Source organism: Patagioenas fasciata, chromosome 12 (genome assembly GCF_037038585.1).
Source record: "Patagioenas fasciata isolate bPatFas1 chromosome 12, bPatFas1.hap1, whole genome shotgun sequence".
Taxonomy (NCBI): Eukaryota; Metazoa; Chordata; class Aves; order Columbiformes; family Columbidae; genus Patagioenas; species Patagioenas fasciata.
This window is the reverse complement of record NC_092531.1, coordinates 5601962-5626109: the sequence shown is the minus strand read 5'-3', so window position 1 is coordinate 5626109 and position 24148 is coordinate 5601962. Positions and strand designations below refer to the sequence as shown.

The following is a 24148-nucleotide window of genomic DNA, read 5'->3' as shown; positions in this document are numbered from 1 at the left end:
TCTGCTCAGAGGTGCCGTCTCCAACAAGGAAGCTGAACAGAAGACTATTTATAACTCACCCTATGGTACCATGATTTGCTTTAGGAATAAGAGTAAATAAACCATCTCGTGCTACCCTAAGGCTCAGGTTCAAAGCAAGGTTAGATATTATTCATGTTCTGCTCAAAGAACAAGATAACAGGCGCGTTACAGCGGAGTTAAAGTGTAACGTGAGAAAATTCCCCGTGCGGGTCAGTCTCTGACACTTCTACTGGTAAAGCCAGGTAACAAAACCCATCCCCACCTCATAGGAATCACTTTTTAACAGACTTTTAGGCCTGCAGTGCCGCAAACGTGACTCTTTCACATAGACGAGACTCCAGCATCTCAAGCTTGTGAGAGGTTCAAAAGGTAGAGCCTGTTTTGCACCTGGAAGCCCAGAGCAATGAGGGGATTCAGCTCACGGGTGCAGCACACATTAAACCCCGCTCAGAGCCCAGGAACCTGGCTTAGCGGCCAGCATGGCGTGATACAGAAAGCCACCTCTCGCAGCAAGATAAAACAATGGGTAACAAGCCAGAATATGTGGACAGCCCGGTTGGAGCACTGGTTTATCATGCTAACGAGTTTCAGTCTTTTCCAGAAAGCCTCGCTGCCCAAAGCCTGAGGTGATGGAGGGCCAGGAAACCACGTCCCTCCGTGAAGGGAGGACTGAGGCAGCTGAAAGAGCTGCTGCGGAAAGAACAACCATAAAAAAGGCAGTGCAAAACCACAAAGAGCAAGAGAGAGACCCTTTCTGCCTTTTGACAGACACATAAACTCCATTTGTGTTTAGCAAGGACCTGCAGGCGCCATGTCCTACGACATCTCCTTGATGGCACTAGGCCTTGGAGACCTCTTGGCTTGAACTCAACAGACATTGGCTTCGTACAGCCATGTAGAAATAACACGAAATGCTTCCATAAGGATGCTCTGCTTCCCAACAGGCAACTTTGCTTCGAGAAGAAGAGTTATTTGTTTTACAGGCTGCCAAAACCAGAAGGATACAAAGCCTTGGAGGCTCTGGAGCTGGGCATGGACAGGTCCTACACACCTGTACTGAGGAGATGCTCCTCTGCATCGCTCAACATAACCACGGCAAGGCCACCAAAGCCAACAAGCAGCGTTGCTGTTCAGCCCCTTGAAGGCCACAATATTCAGATAAAATCACAGAATCATAAAACCATTTTGCTTAGAAGAGACCCTCAAGATCATAGAGTCCAACTGTTACCCACCCCTGGCACTGCCCCATGTCCTGAGAACCTCATGTCCGTCTGTCCAACCCTCCAGGGCTGGTGACTCCAGCACTGCCCTGGGCAGCCTGTTCCAATGCCCCACAGCCCTTTCCATGAAGAAATTGTTCCCCACATCCAACCTCAACCTCCCCTGGCGCAACTTGAGGCCGTTTCCTCTGCTCCTGGCGCTTGTTCCTGGGGAGCAGAGCCCGGCCCCCCTGGCTCCAAGCTCCTTTCAGGCAGTTCAGAGATCAGAAGGTCTCCCCTCAGCTCCTGTTCTCCAGCTGAACCCTCCAGGTCCCTCAGCCGCTCCCATCACACTTGTGCTCCAGCCCCTCACCAGCTCCGTTCCCTTCTCTCAACTCGCTCGAGCCCTTTCTTGAACCCTCATTTTGTGCACTGAGGTGATTCCCGCCACCCCTGGGGCCGCCATTTTGAGCCCTGAGCTGAGGGGCCCAGAACTGCCCCCAGGATTCGTGGTTTGGCCTCCCCAGGTCCCAGCACAGGTTCGGTCACTGCCCTGGGCCTGCTGGCCACCCCAGTGCTGGTCCCAGACAGGATCCTGTGGCCTATTGGCCACCTGGGCACCCGCTGGCTCATGTTCAGCCGCTGGCACCAACACCCCCAGGTCCTTTTCCAGCCGTTCTTCCCCAGCCTGCAGTGTTCATGGGGTTGTTGAGACCCAAGTGCAGGACCTGACACCTGCCCTGGTTGAACCTCAGGCAATTGTCCTCAGGCCATGGAGCCAGCTGGGCCAGATCCCTCTGTATGGCCTTCCCACCCTCCAGCACGTCAACACCCCCACCCAATTCGGTGTCATATGCAAATTTACTAAGGATGCACTTGATCCCCTCATCCACATAATTGATAACGAGATTAAACAGAACTGGCCCCAATACCAAGCCTTGGGGACACCACTCGTGAGCGGCCAACAACTGGATTGGGCTCTGTTCACCACAACTCTTTGGGCTCAGCCCTCCAGCCAGTTCTTTACCTATCGCAGAAACCACCATCACATTGACCCCACAGACCCCCAGAACCTCTTCCAGCTGTTGGTGACAGAGAACGAGGCTCCATCAGAAGCTTTAAGCTCACTGCTTTTCAAAGCAAGGAGCAGATAGGAGGCTTGTTTCAGAGTAAAAACCAACATCCCCAAAGGCAACTCATGAAGAGATGGTATTTGGTACCTTAGAGTACCCAACCAGATCTTCCATCTTCTCCACGGAAATCTGAACTGGGAGACACGATTTAAGAGGCACGACAGCTGAAAATTTGGGATATACCACAGATATATATATATTTATATATATTTATATATATTTGGCCTCTGGAGGATATCGCTTCTGCTGCAGCGAGGACCATGACTATAAACCCATTCCTCGGTAGTTCTCTTGGGAGTTTCTGGATCTCTTGTACTTCAGCTCGTTATCAGTTTATGACCAGTGAGCAGCACAAAACTCTGGGTAATGCTCAAAAAAGCTTGCTGTCTTTAGGCTTGAGGCATTTATAGCGTTACCAAATTAAAGCACGGGAATGATATTAAAATTCCAACCTAACAGACACTGCTCTACTCCAAAGTCTTGGCACCACCAGCACAGCAAAAAAAGGTAAGACAGTTCCTGCCGACATCAGATGATGGAACAAAACCTCAGGAACCAACACAACACTCCAGCACTCACATCGAGCTCCAACAACCAGAACTTGGCTTAACGTGTAGCTCTCCAGAAACAAGGGCCTTGTTTGATCCATCGGACCCGGATCAAGACACGCTCAGGCAAGTAGATTTTCAAGCAAACCATTCCATGTGCACACGTTAAAAATAAGATCTCTGTAGGTCATTTCTGGTGCGCAGAAAAGCCTCTTCAGGAGACCTCCACGCTGCCAGGCAGTTTTGGCATAACGCTTTAAACGTATTTCTGTTCCAAGTCAAATATATAAACATCCAAGAGCCTTGTATAGGCAAAGGTTTGCCTTCCCCCTTAGCATCATTTTTATGAACAACGGAAGGATGCAGACAGTGCCGGGTTAAACACCATCGGGCTCATCTCACAGCTCAGGATTTTGTTCTCCTCTCACAAGGACCTTTAGCCAGAGCTTAAGAAAACCCAGAACACTCAAACCAGCAAAAACAAACCCGCAAAGAGGTACTAACATTTTTAGACACTTCACAGCGGCTGGGAGAAAACTAGACAGAGCATCTTTTTTAAAGCCTCACCTCAAATCAGCAAATTCATACAGAAAAGAGACGAACTTTGATTGCATAGACTAAATCAGCAGCATTACATGCCAAGTAGCTGCGAAAAAGTACACAGCATTATTATAATTTGCCAATTACCGGTAGGTATTAAGACCTCCATCCAGGGGACAGTAGAGCAGCAGTGAAGCAGAAATAACCCAAACTAAGGCCGTCTGCCCTCAAAATGTGGAAAGCAGGAATGTCAAGTGGGGAAGAGTCATGACTTGATGGGTACATCTCTCTGTATTTTCACCAAAAATAAATACTTCAACACCTGGAAAAGAGCTGGGCAGAAGGTGAACGGTTTAACAACGGCACTTGGAGCAAAGCTCCCGCACATATTTTAACGCATAACAGGAAACTACATTTTGTTAACAGCAAAATATCAAAGAATTCAAACCTGAGGCCAACGGTCTGCGATGAACGAGAACAGGACAGTGCCTCAAATATGACCAGGAGGCTACAAAATGTAGAGAAAACATGCGGGCAAGTGCAGGTAGGGTCCACTCGCAACACAGGAATAGCGTCAGATGAAATCCTTTCAGTCTTTGGACTGGGTCGCAACAGGGTCCTGCTTACTCGAACTTAAATTTCATTACGTAAAGTCTTCGCTGCCGACGTTTACTGGAGATCACGCCATCCAGCGACATCTCAGTGTGAGCACATAGATGTTACAGCCCCGCAGGGGCTTTCAGCGCCAGCCCCCGCTCCTGAAACCCTGACGCATTGGACGCAGTGTCCAAAGCTCCAAACTAACTGGGAAATCCCACCCCAAGTGGATTTGCTTTGCACTTTTAGATGACTTAATCATCCTCCCCACCCCAGCAGATACTGCGCAAGAAACTGTAGCCTGGAAGAAAGATAGTACGTGATTCTGGGCAAAACAAGCACACGTCTTAACGCAAATATCTGCTTTTTACCGCAAAAAGATTTCTCCGAATCAAGAGCAGAGGGCACCCAACAACCATCCGGGTGCCACGAGTCAAGAGACCCAAAGCAGAGCAGCCACCTCCATTAAACATCGAGTGACCAGAAATATTGAGGATGGGATCCTTGAACTCTCGCTGTCTTATCAAAAGAGGCTTTAGGGAACCCCCCCGATGGAAATTGTCACATGTGTCTCTACAACGCGCTCGCTCACCTCTGAAACGCAGCACCTGGATCACAAGCGGTGTGTTACTATTATCACAGCAAACTTTGCTTGTATTTGGGATTTTGTTTTCCCTTTTCCGAGGATGCCTTTAAGGGAAACATGAGTCACACAGACTATATTCTTACAGCAGATGTACAAGGAACATTTCCACTCCTGGTCCCTCTGAAAAGGAATCTCCTCCTAAGTCGAGTCTAAACCAAGTCATCCCAAATGGCATTTGTCTCATTAGATGTGGTCAAGTTCACACTTCCAGGCTCAATCCCAGCAATAACACTTAAAAACAACTTAAAAAAATTAGTTTCAGGAGTTTTCTTGCAAGATTTACAGCTGAAGACAAGTTTCTTGAGTTCTTCGTACGCTTTTGAAGAGAAGGGTAACCAAGCTCTGTTAGGCCACGAAAAATGATTTGCTCGACATTCCTCCACATACATTACTACTTACTACATTACACTTATATTACTAAACCGTTAACAGGTTTTTAATGCAATGCTCTTTAGAAGAGTTTAGTACTAGGGTGACACCAGTGACCCCCTAAAGAGAAGAGGTGACACGTTCCAAGCAAAGGCCCACTCGTCTCCATCCTCAAGGCCCCTGCTGCTCCTCAAGAATACTCAAAGACTTAGGATTCTTTGCTTCTGGTTGTCCCTCCTGGTTGTTCTCCTTCACGTGGACAGGAAAAAAAGTAAAGAAATATAACAAGGGCAAGTACACTTGCATCGGGGCAGAACAACCCCAGGTTCCAGTGTAAGTTGGGGAATGACCTATTAGAGAGCAGTGTAGGGGAAAGGGACCTGGGGGTCCTGGGGACAGCAGGGTGACCATGAGCCAGCACTGGGCCCTTGTGGCCAGGAAGGCCAATGGTACCTGGAGTGGGTTAGAAGGGGGTGATCAGTAGGTCAGAGAGGTTCTCCTGCCCCTCTGCTCTGCCCTGGGGAGACCACACCTGGAATATTGTGTCCAGTTGTGGCCCCTCAGCTCCAGAGGACAGGGAACTGCTGCAGAGAGTCCAGCGCAGCCACCAAGATGCTGAAGGGAGTGGAGCATCTCCCGTGTGAGGAAAGGCTGAGGGAGCTGGGGCTCTGGAGCTGGAGAAGAGGAGACTGAGGGGGGACTCATTCCTGGGGATCAATATGGAAAGGGGCAGTGTCAGGAGGATGGAGCCAGGCTCTTCTGGGTGACAACCAGTGACAGGACAAGGGGCAATGGGTGCAAACTGGAACACAGGAGGTTCCACTGAAATCTGAGAGGGAACTTGTTGGGGGTGAGGGTGTCAGAGCCTGGCCCAGGCTGCCCAGGGAGGTTGTGGAGTCTCCTTCTGTGCAGACATTCAAACCCGCCTGGACCCCTTCCTCAGCTGGGTGTTCCTGCTCCATGGGGGGATTGCACTGGATGAGTTTTCCAGGGCCCTTCCAACCCCTCACATTCTGAGATTCAGGGATTCTAAATTGGAGACAAACAAATTGGAGAACCCTAAATTGGAGTTGGGAAGATGATTCCAGTCTGGAACACGCAAGATCTTTGAAGGAAAACCCAAGTGTGTTGTCCAAATGGAGCAAACAAAGAGCCACAGCCGCCCCAGCAGGAATTCCGGCTTCTCCTCATCAGACCCATTCGTGGCCAAGTCCAACTCATTACAACAACAGGAGGAAACCAACCCAACAGTCCCTGGGAGTCTTGTGCCAGGTGAGAGAGTCGGGGCAGCTCAGGAACAGGTTTGACGAGCACCAGCACCCCACAACAAGAGGTTTCAATACCAAGCAAGGTATCGCAACACCAAGTTTCACGTTTCGGTACAAAACTGCACAAACGGCTCCTCAACCGTGCTAAAAAGCACTGGTTTAACAGTCCAGTTTCTCATTAAAACTCGATATTTATCAGGCGCGGCTCAGCAAGCACAGAAACAAAACTAAAGCAACCCGCAGCTGGTCGGCCACGGAGCAAAACAGCAGGGCGATAATCACTATATACGTCACGTAATTAATGTGACCCGGAGCAGGACATGAATGTGCGCACGCTTCACTCGTCCCGCCTGCCACCAACGCCGCTGCTCCCGCTCCCCGGCCCACATGGGGCCGCTGAACAGAGCATTATCAACACCTCCTCCCACCTTCTGCAGGAAAAAAGGCAAAATGCCAACAATTTTCCCCTTTTAAATGGAGCGAGGACTTCATATTCAATCACTCCCATCATCCTTTATTTCTAATATTTGTGTCGAGTTTCAGTTTCTACCTATCCCACCTTGAAACGCTTAAACCAGCGTGTGCCGTACAGCGAATCTCTGAGCCTGTATGTACAACATGCTGAGAAACAGCTTGAGATTTCCCCTCCTGTAAGCACCTGTACGTGACCTCCCAGAGATCTTCAGGAATAATTCCCACCCCGATATTCTGGAAAGGCAGATGTTCATCAAATCGGAATAACTGAAAAAAGAAACGTGCTCCTGGGGTTCGTCTCCATCCCCGAGCGCGGATGCTCCCGGGAGCAGGAAGGTTCTGGGTTACAGATGGTGGTGTTACCTCCACAAACTCCTGCAACGAGATCCACAAATTTCCTGCCTACTTTTTCAATAGATCTTTCAAATCCTGAGAGTCTCGGACATTTTAGGGTCCCCAGGACAAGCTGCTCCGCTGCCTTCAACTCCCCTCCTCTCTCTGTTCTCCAGAACAACCAGAAAAGCACAACCCCGTAGATCTTTCACGTCTTAAAATTCACTCAGTGTATTCCTCAACAACTCTACTTCTTTATCAGATCAATAATTCAGCCCTCCAAAAAACAAAACGAGTACTACCTGTAGCAAGCAAAGAGCCGGTACCCCAACAATAAGCAAGGAGATAAACCCTGATGGTCTGAACGCACGAGTCGTGCCCGTGCCAAACAAGAAGGGTTTTGCCCACTCACCCACAAAAGAGCCAAAGCAAACCAAACCAAACCACACAACTCACGGCACGGCAGCCACTGGAAAATCCTGTTCGACTTCCCGCTTGTGCCACTGAGCGGGCAGCACGCTACCAACTTCAGTCAAGTTTGGTGCTTTTGGAGGATGGCAGGAGAGCTCCAGAAGCCCGATTACACACTGAAGGCATCTTCATTACGCTCCTCAGATGAATTATGGATTTAATTAGAAGAAGCTTTAGCAAAGAGCTGCTGAAGTGGAACACGGAGGAGAAGTCTCGCTTCACAGAAGGAGGCAAACCCACGCAACGAAGCGCTTGCCAGAACCGGCCACCTCTGCGCACCGTCTCACACGCGCTAAAAGCTGCTCCCAAAAGCTGGAGTAAAGCGCTATTTCGCACAGATAAACTTACCCTCACCTCAGAGACAAGCGTGACCATTTGCAGCTCGGAAACCGCATCTGTGCGAAGCCGCTTTGATTCGACTTCTGCTTTCAAGCCCTCATCTTCAGCGCAGCTGCCAATTAGAAGTGATCGTTACCAAATAATTTGCTTTATGCACCAAGTCGTCTTTGAATCCTTACCACCCAGCGGCGAGGATCGCTTTGAACCGGCAGATCGCTTGTAGACCTTCTGCACCGCATCCAGATACAGGGTTAATCATGGCCGTGATCCACTGTGATCCACCACAAAAAGCCTTTTGGCATCATCGAGCCCCAAAGCCCTGTACCCATAAAAAAGCCACCTTCACATTTAGATACAGACACAAGCAGCAAAAGCTGTTGGAACACAAGGTCATACTCGGCTTGCTAGAAGAACAAATTTAGCCACCGGTGAGTCGTTGGTTACAGGAGCTCGGCTGCTGGCGTTGGGCACTGGTCCAAGGGTGAACCCCCAGCAAGACCTGACTCCATTCAATTGCAAACGACCTCAGAGCTGTTAGCGGGGCACTCGATCTCAATTCCAAGAGGACACATTTTGGGACACGGCACAAAACCAGCGTGAGGAGGCTCTGGTGCTGTTTCACGGCTGGTGTAAACTATTACTACGTCCAATGTCAGCGTCAGAAAGACGGGAGCTCGGGAAGGTCTAACAGATGGGGTTTTAGCACCAGCGTGTTTTAGACACCTCCTCAACAAGTGCGTTTCCTACTCAAACGCCTCACTACACTTAGAACATGCTACAGAAGAGCAGATCCACAAGATCGCAGGGATTATTCGAAGCTTTTGTAAATGTTAGCAGACACCCTTTGAACAGCCCTTGAACACAAGCCCAGGTTTAGCAAAAGGTGGCACAGACAACAGCTTTGGCGAATGTTTAATAACTTTCCAAGCCCAAAAGACGGCGCCGACTCAAGATGCTTCATCTTTGTTGGGTCTCAGGATCAGTATCAGCCACAGGCCCACAGATGGACCCCAGGACTCAACTGAGGTTCGATGTCTGGGATCTCTGCGTTCAACAGAATCTACCCAGTAAAGAAAAACAGAAAATTAAAGAATTTGGTTTCAAGACAGCACTGGGGAACATCTACACTATCTGCCTCAGCCCCGCAGGCGTTCAGAGAGCCCAAAGAACCTATTTTGGTGCAAGAAACCTATTTTGGTGCAAGAAACCAAAAGGAGGATTAGCAAAATCACAGGAACAAAACCAGGATTACCACAAGGTTTCTTGCACTAGACGTTGAGCTTTTGTGGGCCAACCAGATACCTGCGGGTCACTTCTCATCCCTCAAGGCTCTGTCGACAGTCAGTACTGCAGAAGGTCGTTTGAACAGCTGAGGGTCACCCGGACACGGCTGCTCTTTCATCCAACCCAGCCCCGGCGCATCCTCAGCCAAGAGGATGCTGAGACCCTCAGGTCCCCCAGCCAAAACCCCAAAATGTCACCGCAGGAGACAACAAGTTACCCCCAAACCCTCCTTATCGATCCTTTCATGATGAAGCACTTGGTTTTCTGCGGAGACCAGGAAGAACAGAACAAAACACACGCTCTGGATCTTGACAAGCACAGGCGCTCTGGCCTGTGCCATAACGACCAACATTTCGAAACGCTAAAAACCACCGAGTACCAGCGCTGCGTCCAGTAGATCCAGACAAGAACAAAGGACTATGTGATGGTCTGGAGCCCAATATCGCAGAATAACCCCCATTTCAGCAGAGATGTTCGTCCCCTGGATGCGGAGTGCAGCCGGACTCTGATTTACCATGACTGGGGTTGCACCTATCAGCAGGAAAATAGAAGCCTTGGCGCTGCCAACGCTGCGCAGAGAGTTAGAGACCTGTGTAAACCTTCCCAAGCAGGGCACAGCTCGGGAGCGACACCAGCACCGATGCTAAGCCAGGAGCTCGCGGCTCGCAAAATGGGATGACAACCACTGAGTGAGCATTGGGCAGGGTGGGGAAGAACCTCCCGACCTGGGGATGCACACACAGCACATATTTTGCACCTAAGAAGGTACTTGAAGCGTGTTTGGCCTCAGCCCCTCCCTCCCAGCGCAAACCAGAGCGTCGGTACCCGCTCCTGCGGCCCTGCCAGAAAGCGGCACCAAGGACGAGTCTCCAGGAGCCTCCACAAGGTGAGACCTTTGAAGTCTCACTTGGATTTGGGATGAGACAACTACAAAGTCTGCAGTCTCTGCTTCATTAAAATAAGATGTTAAAGGTTCTTCGGTTTCATTTGGTCACTGAAACTTGTTCTTTGAAGATCTAGGAAATGAAAACAAGCTGTAGAAAGCGGCCTTGCACGGGACAAAGGGAACAGTTAGAGGGACCTCAGGACAGCCAGAAGGTCAGAATAGAATTGCTACAGGAGCTGGGATTTAGCTGTACCAAACTTGAGAAGAGCTGAATTATTTCGTGACACTTGCCAGAACCAGCTCTGCCGATGGAATGAGATTATCAGCTGCATTTTAGAGGATTTCCTCTCCTTTGCTTTAATAGACCTAAACAAGCAGAAGTCAGATCTACACGGAATTTTGAGTCACGGAAGCCACAGACCCAGTAAGCCTGAGACGCTTGAAACTGCAGAAACCTAAAGAATTTTATCCAAGAGTGGTAATAATTCATGTACCCGCCCTTGCGGTGAGGGAGGCGAGACAGATTGCCCTCAAGTTAGTTTTTCCTGTAGTGTTATTGTGAAGGGAGAAAAAGGACAGAATCTGAATCCATCCCTGACTGATAACTCAGAATCCAAAGGAACACCACGTTTGGTTTGTTGTTTCCACAAACAAGATGTTGCCCTAATTACCGGTGCACCAACGAGAAGCGCTCGAGAAGAAAAACACAGGCAGAGTTCAGCCGCAGAAGTGAACTACGTTATAAACCGAGCTCCATAGCAAATCGCTACGATGGACGCGACCGTATTTTGCAACGTGAAATAAAAACCTTCAAGAAACACGGAGTTCAGGCTGGTTTGCTTCCTGGAGTTCAAGCAGGTTTCTTCTATAAATTAATGAACTGGAATACAGTGGGCTGGAGAAAAGGAGCAGCTCTATGGAAAGAGGAGTTTTCTTGGCATCATCCCGAACTACACAAACCACCGAGTGTTATCAATAGACATTAAAACGCGTACGTGGGACAGCACCTGCTCAGGGTATTTAATAAGCAACGTGGCCTCGTCTAATGTACCGTGTGTGATAGGGGCGGCTCAGCTGGGAACAGTTACAGGAACACAACAGCTCAAGAAACACACAGATTCAGGACTGCTAAGAAACCTTCAATGCTTCGTAAACAGCTGCAAGTTTCCCATCCTAGAGGAATGTTATAATATAATCACAAGGAAAATAAATAAAAGGAGCGGGATGACAGGAGCAGACAGGAAAACAGTTTTCCTATTTCACCAGTTCCCGCGTTAAACACCAGGAGCAGCAAAACCAAGTTATTGAATTGTCTCCCACACAGCAGGAGCTCTCAGGTTGGCATCACTGTCAGCTCGTCGCTCATCATCACATGGGGTTTGCTCCCAGAGCAGCAAAGCTAAAGAGAAAATTCAGATGGGTCAGAGAAGTTCTAAACAGATCTTCTGCGAGGAACAACATCTGAGGAGCCGGGAGGAGACGGTGGGAATCTCACACCGATTGCACTTGGTTGGTTTTCCAACTTCTAAAAGGTGGGGAGTGTCTGATGGACCACACATCAAACAGGGTTTAAGAAAGGAGTTCGAATATCTCCTTCCTCTATTAAGAAAAGATGTCCAAGGGCTAGAGGGATTTAATAAGGAATACAAGGATGAAGTAGGCACAAGTCTGAGGTTTTACCTGTCCACAGAGCCACAGGATGGTTTGGGTTGAAGGACTGTCCCATGTCCCCCGGTGCCACCCCTGCCATTGGCATGGACACCTTCACCAGCTCAGGTTGCTCAGAGCCACCTATTGGAAGGTGACGCAGCTTTTTGGGGAAAGAAGCTGATTCAGAACTTCATCTCCTCAAAAATCCTGACAGATGGGACTAGAATTAGCCACATAAAAACCAAACACCCAGAAGCTAGAAAAATCAATACAGTACAAATAAAAGAAGATGGAAAGACAAAACCAAGGCACAAGTGCGTTCCTATACAAATGCTGGAAGTCTAGAAGATGAAGAAACTCAAACGCCTGTTTTTAAAGTGATAACGTGGATGTACCGAGTTCATTCAACACCCAGTGGAACACAGACGAGTCAATGGGACGTTCAGAGTCTCTGAGGACCAGGCAAGCTTGGAGCACCTGAGCTTTCTTCACCACTTGAGCAATCTCAGTTGCCTGTGCCAGCAAGAAATCCCCTGTAAATCACAATTCCAAGCATTAAATAGATACTTCAAACGTCTCAGCGTGAACTGTGCGAGTATCAGATCGACATAGAACATCAAGACTAAGTTCTTGGATAGTGTAAAGCGTCTCCTTGCTGGCAGCGGAGGAGAAAAGCAGCAATTCCAGCTGAAATGGGTGTGAGGCCCAACCGAGTGATTCCAGGAAGCAATAGAAGCCAATCCAGCTACACAGCGAGGCTGAACATCCAGGAAGGGAGCTAAATACTTATGAGTAGTCCCGTGATGTATCGCTGGGTTAAACAACATCTCTCAGAAGCTAAAATTGTGTTTTGACACCCAACGTGCTGAACTTGGCCACCTCTGCCCTCCCTGCCCAACCCAGTAATGCCGGCCAAGCAAATAAGGTGACAAAGGACAGCGCAGACGAGGTGACAGCAACAACCGAGGAGGAGGATGGGGAAGCTCCTCATGGAGTTTCTTGGTTAACTCTCACCAGGGTACCTGGAAACGCGGGCACAGCTCCCACAGAGCGATTCGGAGGCGTCTGAGCAACCACGAGCCAGGCGGCCGCGCCGTCCTGAGGAACGGATGCAACGGACGTGGCGCTAATTGTATTTTATAAAATGAAGTCATGTCTCGGGAGCCGCCTTTCTGTTTTGCTTTTGCAGGAGGCAAAGCGCATGAAGAAGGAAAAGGCAGCTGATACACTTCATGGAAACAACAAAAAGCAAGCGTTCTACAGGACAAGATCCTTCAAAGCTCTTTGGAGAACAACACTCATAGATCATTTTGGTTGGAAAAGACCTTTAAGATCATTGAGCCCACCCATAACCCACCCCTGGCACTAAATCATGTCCTGAGAACCTCATCTCTGTCTGTTCAACCCCCCAGGGATGGTGACTCCAGCACTGCCCTGGGCAGCCTGTACAGGATAAAGGAAAAGTCATTCACATACATCAAGAACTAGTTAAAATAAATAAGAAGGAGGAAGAAAAGCATCACTGGTCAGTTTTGTAGCAAAAAAACTCCGCTCAGCTCACTTGAGCAGTGCAAGAGAAGGCAATACTAAGCTGACAACATTTGCTCCTCTGAATAATTCAAGACGAGCAGTAAATAAAAGCGACGACTCTAAGGAACTGCAGGCAAATCTCACGGTGGGAGCGGGTGATACAACTCAAAACAACGCACATCAGCAACAACCACCCCCAGTGAAAAAAGATGAGACCAGGCAACACTGAGCAATAGGACACCAGGGCTACAGCAGAGCCTGGAACCCCATTCTTGTTTGCTGTTTCTTCCTCATCTGTAGGTGACAAAACGAGTGACACACTTATCTCCAGTGTCGCAACTCTGCAAGGCAGCGAATATCACGCCGGTTCAAAACGAGTGGACGAACCCGCCGAAGAGAAGCGTGAAGGTTAATAAGTTCCAACATCGCTACACCCAGCTGAGGGAGGCCATAAACTGCTGCAGATGATAGCAAAACAAAGCAGCGTTTCCCCCGAGCAGAGCTGCTGTGTTCTGCGCTCCCCTCCCCGGGCAGCTGCTGCTGGTTACTGGTTAGCAGGACTCTGGGCCAGATGGATTCCGGGACTCATCTGGGAGCACTTTTTAAGGCATTATCCAGGATTTCATGCGGTAACCTGAAAATACACAGCGGCTGATGGCTTCGGAAGAGCTGCAAATCAGTTGAAAACCACAAAAAAGGGGCAATCTTGGTGTGAGGAAGGCAGCAAGTGGCTGTGTTTGTCTCACCCGGGTAGCAAACCCTCCGTGGGCCTGAGCAATCCCACCAGAATATGTTCCATCAGCGATTCTGATGCAGAAAGTGGAATTGTTGTCAAAAAGAGAACTGGAACGGCATAAAAACTCCTACAGAAGAGTAACATAGATGGACAGGAACAAGGCAAGGTTGTAGGCTTCCAACTTCGGAAGAAATGGTACTAAAACCCCTTTAATCCAAGCAAGAAGAGACACAGGGTGTTTGTTTGCCACTGTGACCCACCAACATGGGACCGACATGAAGGATGGTGGCACAGAGGAATTACCTGTGACCACCCGGCCGTCCTGCTGCGGTCAGGGGTCGGATTAGAAGAAACACGTGTGCAGAGGGGTCCCTGAATCCCAGAATGTGAGGGGTTGTAAGGGACCTGGGAAGCTCATCCAGTGCAATCCCCCCATGGAGCAGGAACACCCAGCTGAGGTTCCACAGGAAGGTGTCCAGGCGGGTTTGAATGTCTGCACAGAAGGAGACTCCACAACCTCCCTGGGCAGCCTGGGCCAGGCTCTGACACCCTCACCACGAACAAGTTTCCTCTCAGATTTCAGTGGAACCTCCTGTGTTCCAGTTTGCACCCATTGCCCCTTGTCCTGTCACTGGTTGTCACCCAGAAGAGCCTGGCTCCATCCTCCTGACATTGCCCCTTTCCATATTGATCCCCAGGAATGAGTCCCCCCTCAGTCTCCTCTTCTCCAGCTCCAGAGCCCCAGCTCCCTCAGCCTTTCCTCACACGGGAGATGCTCCGCTCCCTTCAGCATCTTGGTGGCTGCGCTGGACTCTCTCCAGCAGTTCCCTGTCCTTCTGGAGCTGAGGGGCCACAACTGGACACAATATTCCAGGTGTGGTCTCCCCAGGGCAGAGCAGAGGGGCAGGAGAACCTCTCTGACCTACTGACCACCCCCTTCTAACCCACCCCAGGTACCACTGGCCTTCCTGGCCACAAGGGCCCAGTGCTGGCTCATGGTCACCCTGCTGTCCCCAGGTCAACACAGACCCTGCAAAAAAGCAACGACATGGTCGGTGTGCATGGCTTGAAAAGAAAACGCCATGAGCCAGGTGTTTTCTGAACGCGCTGAAGGAGGGAAGAGCCGATTTGCCAAGAGGCAACAAGACGGGTACAAACTGGCCACAAATAAACCCAGTTTGAGAACTGCATTTCCAGGCGTCATGGTCAGAGGAGAAGAGAAGAGCTTTCCACATGAAAAATGCATCGAGAAGCCTAAATTGGCTTAAACCAGCCAGGACTTTAGGCTAGAATAAAAATAAGCTACTGTGGGCTTGTAGGGTAAAGCAGAGATCCAAACGTCCTCATCTGCACGGCCCAACGGCTCGTAATAAATCAAAAATGCACCAGGTGGACACTCTGCCAAATACAGAAAGAGCGATTTCGGGGCAGAAAACGTTTGAAGAAGTATCTAAACAAAATATGCATGGCATGAGAGTAAAGCCCTGATTTTATCAAGTGGATAGTCTCGTATTTCCTTGAACTCAGCGATATTTTTGCCAAAAAGTTGCAGTATCATCTGTGCTGTGGTACCACCAACCAGCAGCAGGTACAATGCACACAATAGCGACTTGTCCGGCCAGTTCTCACCACGATCCTCTACAATTTTCTAAGTATTTTTTTCTTTTTTACTACTAATTATTGTTTTTCTAAACACCACAGTATTTGAATTGCAGATCCTCACTTATCTGATCACACCTCGCCGGTGATCGCCCTCCCCGTACAACAACTCCGGCTGATATTGATCAGCAGCAGCACCTCCAGCTCATCCCCGACTCCTGTGTAAACTTCACACGGATAAAACCACACTGGGCATCTCTCAACGTAATTAAATCTAAATTCTCCTCTCAGTAACGTTTCCTCGCCTGGGCAACGCTTCCAAAACTTCAACGAGCGGCTTTCGCAGCCCGAAGAGAGCGATCTCTCCAAACTCATCACTCAAAGGCGCTCTTTGTGTTTTTTGGAATGTATCTGTGGGAAGAGCGCGGCGAATATTTGATAAAAGGGAAACAAAGCTCAGGCTTCTCGGTTCTACGAGTTCCCAACGCGGCATTAAAGGGGGAGAATCATCGAATCATTTTGGTTTCTAAACCCTCAGGATCATCGAGTCCAACCATAACCCGTCTCTAGCACTAAGGAAAAGCTGGTTTATTGAGGTCAATCCCAGCCAGGAGCTGAGAGAAGGAAAAGTCCTGAAGAACTCAGGGAGTGGCAACATCAGCTGGTTACACATACACATGAGGTCACTGATTAAAATAAATCAGAAAATAAATCAGGTGTGAGATCACACCCGTGACAGCGCGAGTTGGACCAGGGCACCGTGAGCCCCTAACGAGCCACAGAAGGTGGGAAAGCTCCCGCGGAACAAGGGCTGTGGTACCGATGACACTGAGAGGTCCAGGGGCTGCTGAGAAGGGACGGGACGGTCACCAGCAGTGGAACAGGTTGGGAAGGGCCAACAACAATCCAGGAGCAATTCAGACAATGAGCCTCGACCTTTCCAATTTCACCCTGTGCCCAACAGCCCGTGTATAAAGTGTCCCAGACACAGGGGGAACGAGGAACTTTCCACACGTAAGTTGTCGATTTGCTCAGTTACACCTGGGGCTTCACGGAATGCAACGGGGTTCAGGGAGAGACCCCAACCCACACCTGCTCCCACCTTGGGAACAGCTCACCGGGGACAGACACACGGACGCACCGGGACAGACAGACACACAGACCCCAGGGGCCGACAGACAGACACACAAACAGACACACAGACCCCGGGGACAGACACACACACAGGGAACAGACAGACAGACCCCAGCGATACACAGACACACACCGGGGACAGATATCCCGAGGACAGACACACACACAAGCCGGATCCGCCCGTGCTCGCAGCCCCTCCCCAGGCCGCTCCCCTCACCCCCGCCCCGGGCCCAGCCGGGACCCCCAGTAGCTCCGCTCCGCCGGCAGCCGCGCTCCCGGGGCCGCGTCCCCAGCGCTCCCAGCGCCGGGAGAACCGCGATCGCTCCGCCCGCCGCCGACCCAGCGAACCCGGCCGAGCCGCGGCCCGGTGGCCTCCCCGGGGCCCTCCCGCCCGCTCCCCCGCCGCCGCTCGCTGCCGTACCGGGCTGTGCGGGCTGGGCCGGCCGGGCCGCGCCGCTGCGCTCCCCGCGGCTCCTCCCTCCGCCGCGCTCGACGGGGAGGGCGCTGACCCGGAAGCGCTCATCTCCACGCCCCGCCCCGCGGTGAGCACCGTCCTATGGCAACAGCGCGCCGACGAGCGCTTCCGGGGAGTGGCGGCGGCGCGGGCTGGCCCTAGCAACCGCGTTGCGTTGCTAGGCGGAAGTAGCGCCCGCCCCGCCAAAAGCGGCAAGAGGGGGAAAAACCCGGCAAAATATCAAAATAAAGGTAAAAATAAAGTTCTTAAACTCGGCGATAAAGCCGTCGTGGCTTCGAATCTTCGAGAGGCGGCTCAAAACACTCCCAGGCCCGCGGGTTAATGGTGAAAAACCACCGGGAAAATGTGGTTAGATCCAGAATTTAGGCGTTAAAATCGCATATTTCCCCCACTTCCTGAGGCCAGGCTTCTAAGTCTTCGCCTAGTGCCATAATTAAGAGGAAATTAAAGCCGAGGTTTAGCAGAACTTGCTAATATTTCGCTTTTTCTGTTTTGCTTACTCTCTAGTTTATTACATACGTGCAGTCTGCCAACTTGGTTTCAATTTATGCCTTTTAATTCGGCGATGTTGATATAAAAAAATTAGATAAATGACTTAATCCAGCCACTTAAAGAGCCTATTTCATCATGCCAAAGGCTGCTCTGGGATATTTTGCACTTTTTGTCTCTTAGCAATATTGCTAATGATAAAAAGAATTATTTTAGCATCTTGTATCGCTGGTTGAGTTTTCCTCCATTTCTGCTCTTAATTCTGAAAAATTATCATCAAACTATTTTAGTCTTGAGGGATTCTTTTGGGAAATAATATTAAAGGGGAGGATTCTCCTGACAATGCCCCTTTGTCCAGGCAGTGGGAGAGACAATGGAGCTCCTGTTGGGGATCGGGAGGCACCGGCCCCACACAAGCGCAGGGAAAGAAACCTTGGATCCTCAAAAAAAAAAAAAGCCAAAAATCAAACTAAAACCAAAGATTAAAGTGCATTTTTTGCTGGGAACACAAGAGGAGTGAACGTATCAGTATTGGGGGTCAGTGCCGGGTCCAGTCCTGTTTAACATGTTCATTGATGATTTAGATGAGGGGATTGAGATCATCATCAGCAAATTTGCTGATGACACCAAGTTGGGAGGGAGTGTGGCCCTGCTGGAAGGCAGGAGGGCTCTGCAGAGGGATCTGGATAGACTGGAAAAATGGGCCGATTCCAATGGGATGAAGTTCAACAAGGCCAAGGGCCGGGTCCTGCCCTTTGGCCACAACAACCCCCTGCAGCGCTCCAGGCTGGCACAGAGTGGCTGGAGAGCAGTCAGGCAGAAAGGGACCTGGGGGGACTAATGGACAGGAAGCTCAACAGGAGCCAACAGTGTGCCCAGGTGGCCAAGAAGGCCAATGGTGTCCTGTCCTGTATCCAAACCAGCGTGGTCAGCAGGACAAGGGCAGTGATCCTTCCCCTGTGCTCTGCACTGGGGAGGCCACACCTGGAGTGTTGTGTTCAGTTCTGGGCCCCTCAGGTCAGGAAAGAGATTGAAGTGCTGGAGCGGGTCCAGAGAAGAGCAACAAGACTGGGGAAGGGACTTGAACACAAGCCCTGTGGGGAGAGGCTGAGGGAGCTGGGCTTGTTCAGTCTGGAGAAGAGGAGGCTTAGAGCTGAGCTCAGCACTCTCTAGAACGACCTGAAGGGCAGTTCTAGCCAGGGGGGATTGGGCTCTTCTCCCAGGCAGTCAGCAATAGGACAAGGGGGCAGGGGCTTCAACTCTGCCAGGGGAAATTGAGGCTGGAGATGAGAAAGCAATTCTGTGCAGAGAGAGTGGTCAGCATTGGAATGGCTGCCCAGGGAGGTGCTGGACTCACCGGCCCTGGAGGTTTGTAAACTGAGATTGGCCATGGCACTTAGTGCCGTGATCTGGTCAATGGACTGGAGTTGGACCAAGGGTTGGACTGGATGATCTCTGAGGGCTTTTCCAACCCAGTCCATGCTGTGATTCTGTAATTACCTGCCGAGATAACGAGCAATTTCAGCCTCTCATCCTTACGCTTCTATATTCCCCACACACTACCTAAATAATATAAATCCATATAAATAAATCTATTTAAGAGGCAGAGCGAGCACTGCCCGGCTCAGTTTGGTACCCGGAGACGCTGCTGACATCTATTGTCAGCTCTAGGTATTTATTTTGGGGTTTTTTTTAAGAGGTTATTTCTAAGTGTGTTAATAAACTGAGACTAAAAATCAGGCAGCGCTGGGTCTCACTTTTGCTCCTGTTCTCTATTTTATAAATTAAATTAAAAATCCTAATTAGGGAGGGAGGGTGTTCAGCTCCATCTGGTTTTGTATTCCCCTCTTTTGAACCCAGTAAAAAAAGCAGAGTTGCGGAGTTTGTATGGACTTAACAAAGAGCCTCAGCATCAAATAACTCTTTAAACCGCCAAGAAATGAGCTCAAAAGTAAAAACTACTTTGTAGTATTAATAACTGGCTGGATTTACAATGGGATTTTTCCCCTTGTAAGATGAAAAATCCCATTTCCCAGGGAAAACCTGTTATAAGGTGCAACATGACACCCAGTACAGCGATACCAACAATTTATCCTTGTCTTGAATTTATTTGCAACACTGCATGTGACCCCACTTTACCACGTTATACTTTATATATATTAAAATATAAAGTATTTGCAGCACTAGATGTCAATAGTGCAACAATAAAACCTCACGCAGCTCCTTACAGAACCAGGTGCTCGGTTGTTATCTCACTAATGCTCTGCATGCCCTCACTAAAAGTAAGCAGAAAGCAAGGTTTTTTGGTTGTTCTGCATGACATGATGGCAAAACAGCCTGGAGTTTTTACAACACGGGCTTTTCTTCTTAATTTATGTCATCTTTTTAAAAATTTCAGCGAATTTCTTGCTGTTTCTCGGAGAACATTACCTGCTGTTCTGTGACACCCCCCCTCTTCATTTGCACTTTATAGGACGGCGTTAACCCCTTTTCCCCGGGGTAAATACACCAGAGCTGCCAACCAATTCTCCTCATGGGCAAACACCTTTTTATCCACTCTACAACACTCAAATTATCCATTTGTGGGACTTCCAAGGAAGCGCAGAAGCAGAACCCCCAAGAGCAAGACCCGTCCACCAAACTCCACTTAATCCTTCATATAAATTAGCCCCCAAATTGTGTGGCAGCCTTGGGCTCTTCACAGTCATAAGTTTTATTCTTATTGCTCCCTGGGCTTTCAGGGCTTTGATTCATTAGAACAACCCCATTTGTTTTAATCCAACTTCACCTTTAAATCGTAGCGATACCTGCCCTCACCCGCAGCTTTTCAAATCCGGTTTCCAGATGGGCGTTAACAGCTTTTCTTTCAATAAAGACACCACGCAGATGTATTTTTCAGAGTGCTTCAGTGTATTAGAAAACTGAGGATCTGCTTTTTAAAACCAGAACAAGGACAATCAAGGAAGCCTCAGGCACAGGGCAAAGAAAAGCTAAAAGCCGCGTGATACGCAGGAGTCGCTGAGGAACTCACGGAAACTGAGATAAAAACCAGTGACTTGCACTGAATGTGAAGCTTCAGAAGGTATATATTAATTTCTCCATCATTTTGCTACAACGTTCTCGCAGCCTCTCGTAGTTCTGCACAGCAGCTGAACGTAAGCCAGGACTGTAAAAAGCTGCACTAATAATACAAGTAACAGCTCAAGCATGGGAGATGCGTGGTTTAGCGCTAAGTCGGGCTCAGCTCAGGCCTAACTCTTCTTCAGAGGACTCCCCATCGTCTGCAGGGGCTGATGGTGGGGGGCGAGCTCTGCAAAAAGCAAAAGCGTTTGCGGAACAAAACCAACTCTTGTTTAAAAGGCTCCAACTAACAAAGCCCTTTTCCTAGAGGCTGCGTGACCTAAATGAGTCTAATTAACCCCAGACTGCACCTTGAGGTGTTAGGACTGGGTTAAGCCACACACACCCACCATTCAAATGGCAAAGCCCACAAAACATGGGTACGCCCTCCGCGTGTCCTTCTCGACCCACAGGGCACGCAGAGCCACACAATATTTAGGAAGTGGAAAATTTAACTCCTATTTTATGCCCAAGTTTCAACCGAACTTACCAACGGGACTGGAATAAAAACCACTGCACAGTGCAGGGAGTAAAGCTCTTGTTTCTTCCAGACGCTGTAAATGGCTTTAGGTGGCGATACGGTGTGTGCTCTGCAGGGTTACCACCACCCAGCCCTTCCTCAGCCAAACAAATCCCAAACAGAATTCAGTTTGGCAGCGCTACAGTGTGCAGATTTTGTTTTGCCAAAAGGTAAAATGCACTTAAAAGTCTCCTTTTTTTTGCTTGTCCTTCATGACAACTCAGGACTAATTCCTCTGGGGAATTAGTCAAGGATTATCTATATGGTGAAAAACAACTCTGCCAATTAAGAGACAACATTTCACACAGCTGCTGCCTACAAGTTCCTATTTAAGTGTCAGCTTGGTGGAGCAATTTCATTTCTGACGTACAGAAGCCACCAGCAGCCCCCTGAGCTTTGCAGAAACAGAGCCCACAGCGTCCCAGCGCTCTCCTGTGTGCAAACCAATGTCTGAGCGCTGAAAATTTGCCTAAACTACCAGTTACTGCACTCAGCAAAGCCCCACGAGGTCCGTGGGGACGCTGCATTTCACCCAGCTGTTTTTACTGAAATGCCACTCCAGTGACAATTTGAAGGTTCACAGACACACCGTCACCTTTGCAGCGGTTGTCTGCTCCTTCAAATATAAATTGTAGCTTTAAAGGAGGGAAAGTAGTGGCCATTTTTCCCATCCCAGGACACACGGACAGCCCTCAGCACACCCCGCACCAGCAGCTCTCGGGATTATTGGGATTTTGCTGCTTAAAGCCCCCCCCGGACCTCACTCTGACAACATCTGCTGCTCTGCAGGTGTGTGGAGCGCTCTGGCGTGCTTCAGGCAGCTTTTTAAATTGGTGGTTTTTTAAAGGAACTGAAAATTGGTTTCAGGCAGCACAGGCCAGCCAAACTCCTCAAGTGTACAAACCCCACCCGTGTTGTGTTTTGCCCCTCAAATACACCGAGCGTCCCTCCCTCAGCCCCACACTACTGCGCCTCCTTCAGCCCCACCGTGTTGCAATTTTGGTTTGTGTGGGCTTGCGCTGCTGTTTCCAAGGTTGAGAGGAAACCCAGGATTTAAAATGCTCCTGAGAAAGCCCCGGTGCTGCATGGAGAGGGCTGAGGGGGGAGAGATGGAAGGGGCTGGGGGAACAAGATGTCATGGGGCTGGTGGGGGGGGGGACACGAGACACCGTGGGGCTGGGGGGGCGAGATGGAGCTGGGTGGGAGGAGATGGGGACTGAGGGAAGATAAAGGGGGGCTGAGGTGGGAGGATAAAGGGGGCTGAGGGAATACAAAGCGGGGCTATGGGGAGGATAAAGGGGGACTGAGGGGGGGACACAAAGGGGAGATGAAGGAAGATAAAGGGGGGCTGGGGTGATAAAGGGGGCTGAGGGGAAGATAAAGAGAGGGGATAAAGGGGGGCTGAGGGAGGGATAAAGGGGGCTATGGGGGTGATGGGGACTGAGAGAAGGCAAAGGGGGCTGAGGGGAGAGGGATAAAGGGGGCTTGTGGGGGGGATAAAGGGGACCAAGGGAGAGTTGAATAAAGAGGGCTGAGGAGGATGGGATAAAGGGGGCTGAGAAGAGTGGGATAAAGGGGAGCTGAAGGAAGATAAAAAGGGGCTGAGAGTTGAGATGAGGACTGAGAGAAGATAAAGGGGAGCTGGGGGGGACAAAGTGGGGCTGAGGGGAGAGAAGGGGACTAAGATAAGATAAAGGGGGGTTGGGGGGGGACAAAAGGTGTTGGGGGGGATAAAGGAGGTTTGAGGGGATTTGAGGGGGACAAAGGGGAGCTGCCTCCTCCATCCCATCCCACCCGTTCCACCCACACGTACGTTCTGTCCGCCGTTCCCAGCCCGCTGCTCCCCGCCGCCTCCCCGCCGGGCGCCCGGTTCTGCTTCCGCGGCAGCCGCAGGAACTCGCCGATGCCCCTTTGCCAGGCGGGGACGGGCCTCACGCACACCGGGTTCCCCCCGCCGCGGCGACGGTCGCCTGAAGGGACAGCGGCCGTGAGGGGAGGGAGGGCGGCAAGGAAGGACCGGGGGGATCCCCGGCACCCCCGCTCTCACCTCTCCTGGCGCTCGGCGACGGTCCCGCGTTGAGGCTGGTGGAGCCCAGCACCTTCCGGGGAGCGCGGGCGACCAACACTGCGGGCAGAGCAGAGCGGTTAGCAGCAGCGGGGTCGGGTCGGGTCGGGTCCGGTCCGGTCCCGGTCCCGTCCCGTCCCGTCCCGGCGGGTCCCCCCGGCCCGGCCCCTGTCACCTTTCCGGAACCGCCCGGGCCCGGCCGCCGCCTTCGTGCGCGCCATCCTGCCCGCGCACAGCCCGCGCCCACACCCCATTGGCCAGCGCCAGCCAATGGGAGCGCGTCGGCATCCCGCCCTTTGGTCCGTGCGCCTGGGAGCCGCTCGTCTAATGCGTTCAGTTCACAGAGTCACAGAATGTGAGGGTTTGGGAGGGACCTGGAAAGCTCATCCAGTGCAATCCCCCCATGGAGCAGGAACACCCAGCTGAGGTTCCACAGGAAGGTGTCCAGGCGGGTTTGAATGTCTGCAGAGAAGGAGACTTCACAACCTCCTGAGGACAGCAGGGTGATCATGAGCCAGCACTGGGCCCTTGTGGCCAGGAAGCCAATGGTACCTGGGGTGGGTTAGAAGGGGGTGGTCAGTAGGTCAGAGAGGTTCTCCTGCCCCTCTGCTCTGCCCTGGGGAGACCACACCTGGAATATTGTGTCCAGTTGTGGCCCCTCAGTTCCAGAAGGACAGGGAACTGCTGGAGAGAGTCCAGCGCAGCCACCAAGATGCTGAAGG

At 50.5% G+C, this 24148-nt stretch overlaps 2 protein-coding genes across 5 annotated transcripts in view; both read right to left on the bottom strand.

The window, feature by feature from the left end:
- The window catches only part of CSNK1G1 (casein kinase 1 gamma 1), a 94860-nt gene extending 77560 nt beyond the window's left edge, over positions 1-17300 (bottom strand). For 3 of the 4 annotated variants that reach the window (XM_071813702.1, XM_065847045.2, XM_065847046.2), the window contains exon 1: positions 17179-17300. The gene's annotated coding sequence lies outside the window, so the exon portion shown is untranslated. The remainder of the gene's footprint in view (positions 1-17178) is intronic. The other variant, XM_071813703.1, reaches the window with a different exon arrangement.
- Positions 17301-20610: 3310 nt separating this feature from the next.
- Positions 20611-23728, bottom strand: PCLAF (PCNA clamp associated factor). The gene is made up of 4 exons (XM_065847588.2): positions 23602-23728; positions 23409-23486; positions 23175-23331; positions 20611-21031 (listed from the first exon to the last, which is right to left on the bottom strand). The coding sequence occupies exons 1-4, from the start codon at positions 23678-23680 to the stop codon at positions 20962-20964; spliced, it is 384 nt and encodes a 127-aa protein (XP_065703660.1). The 5' UTR covers positions 23681-23728; the 3' UTR covers positions 20611-20961.
- Between the last annotated feature and the right edge of the window lie 420 nt (positions 23729-24148).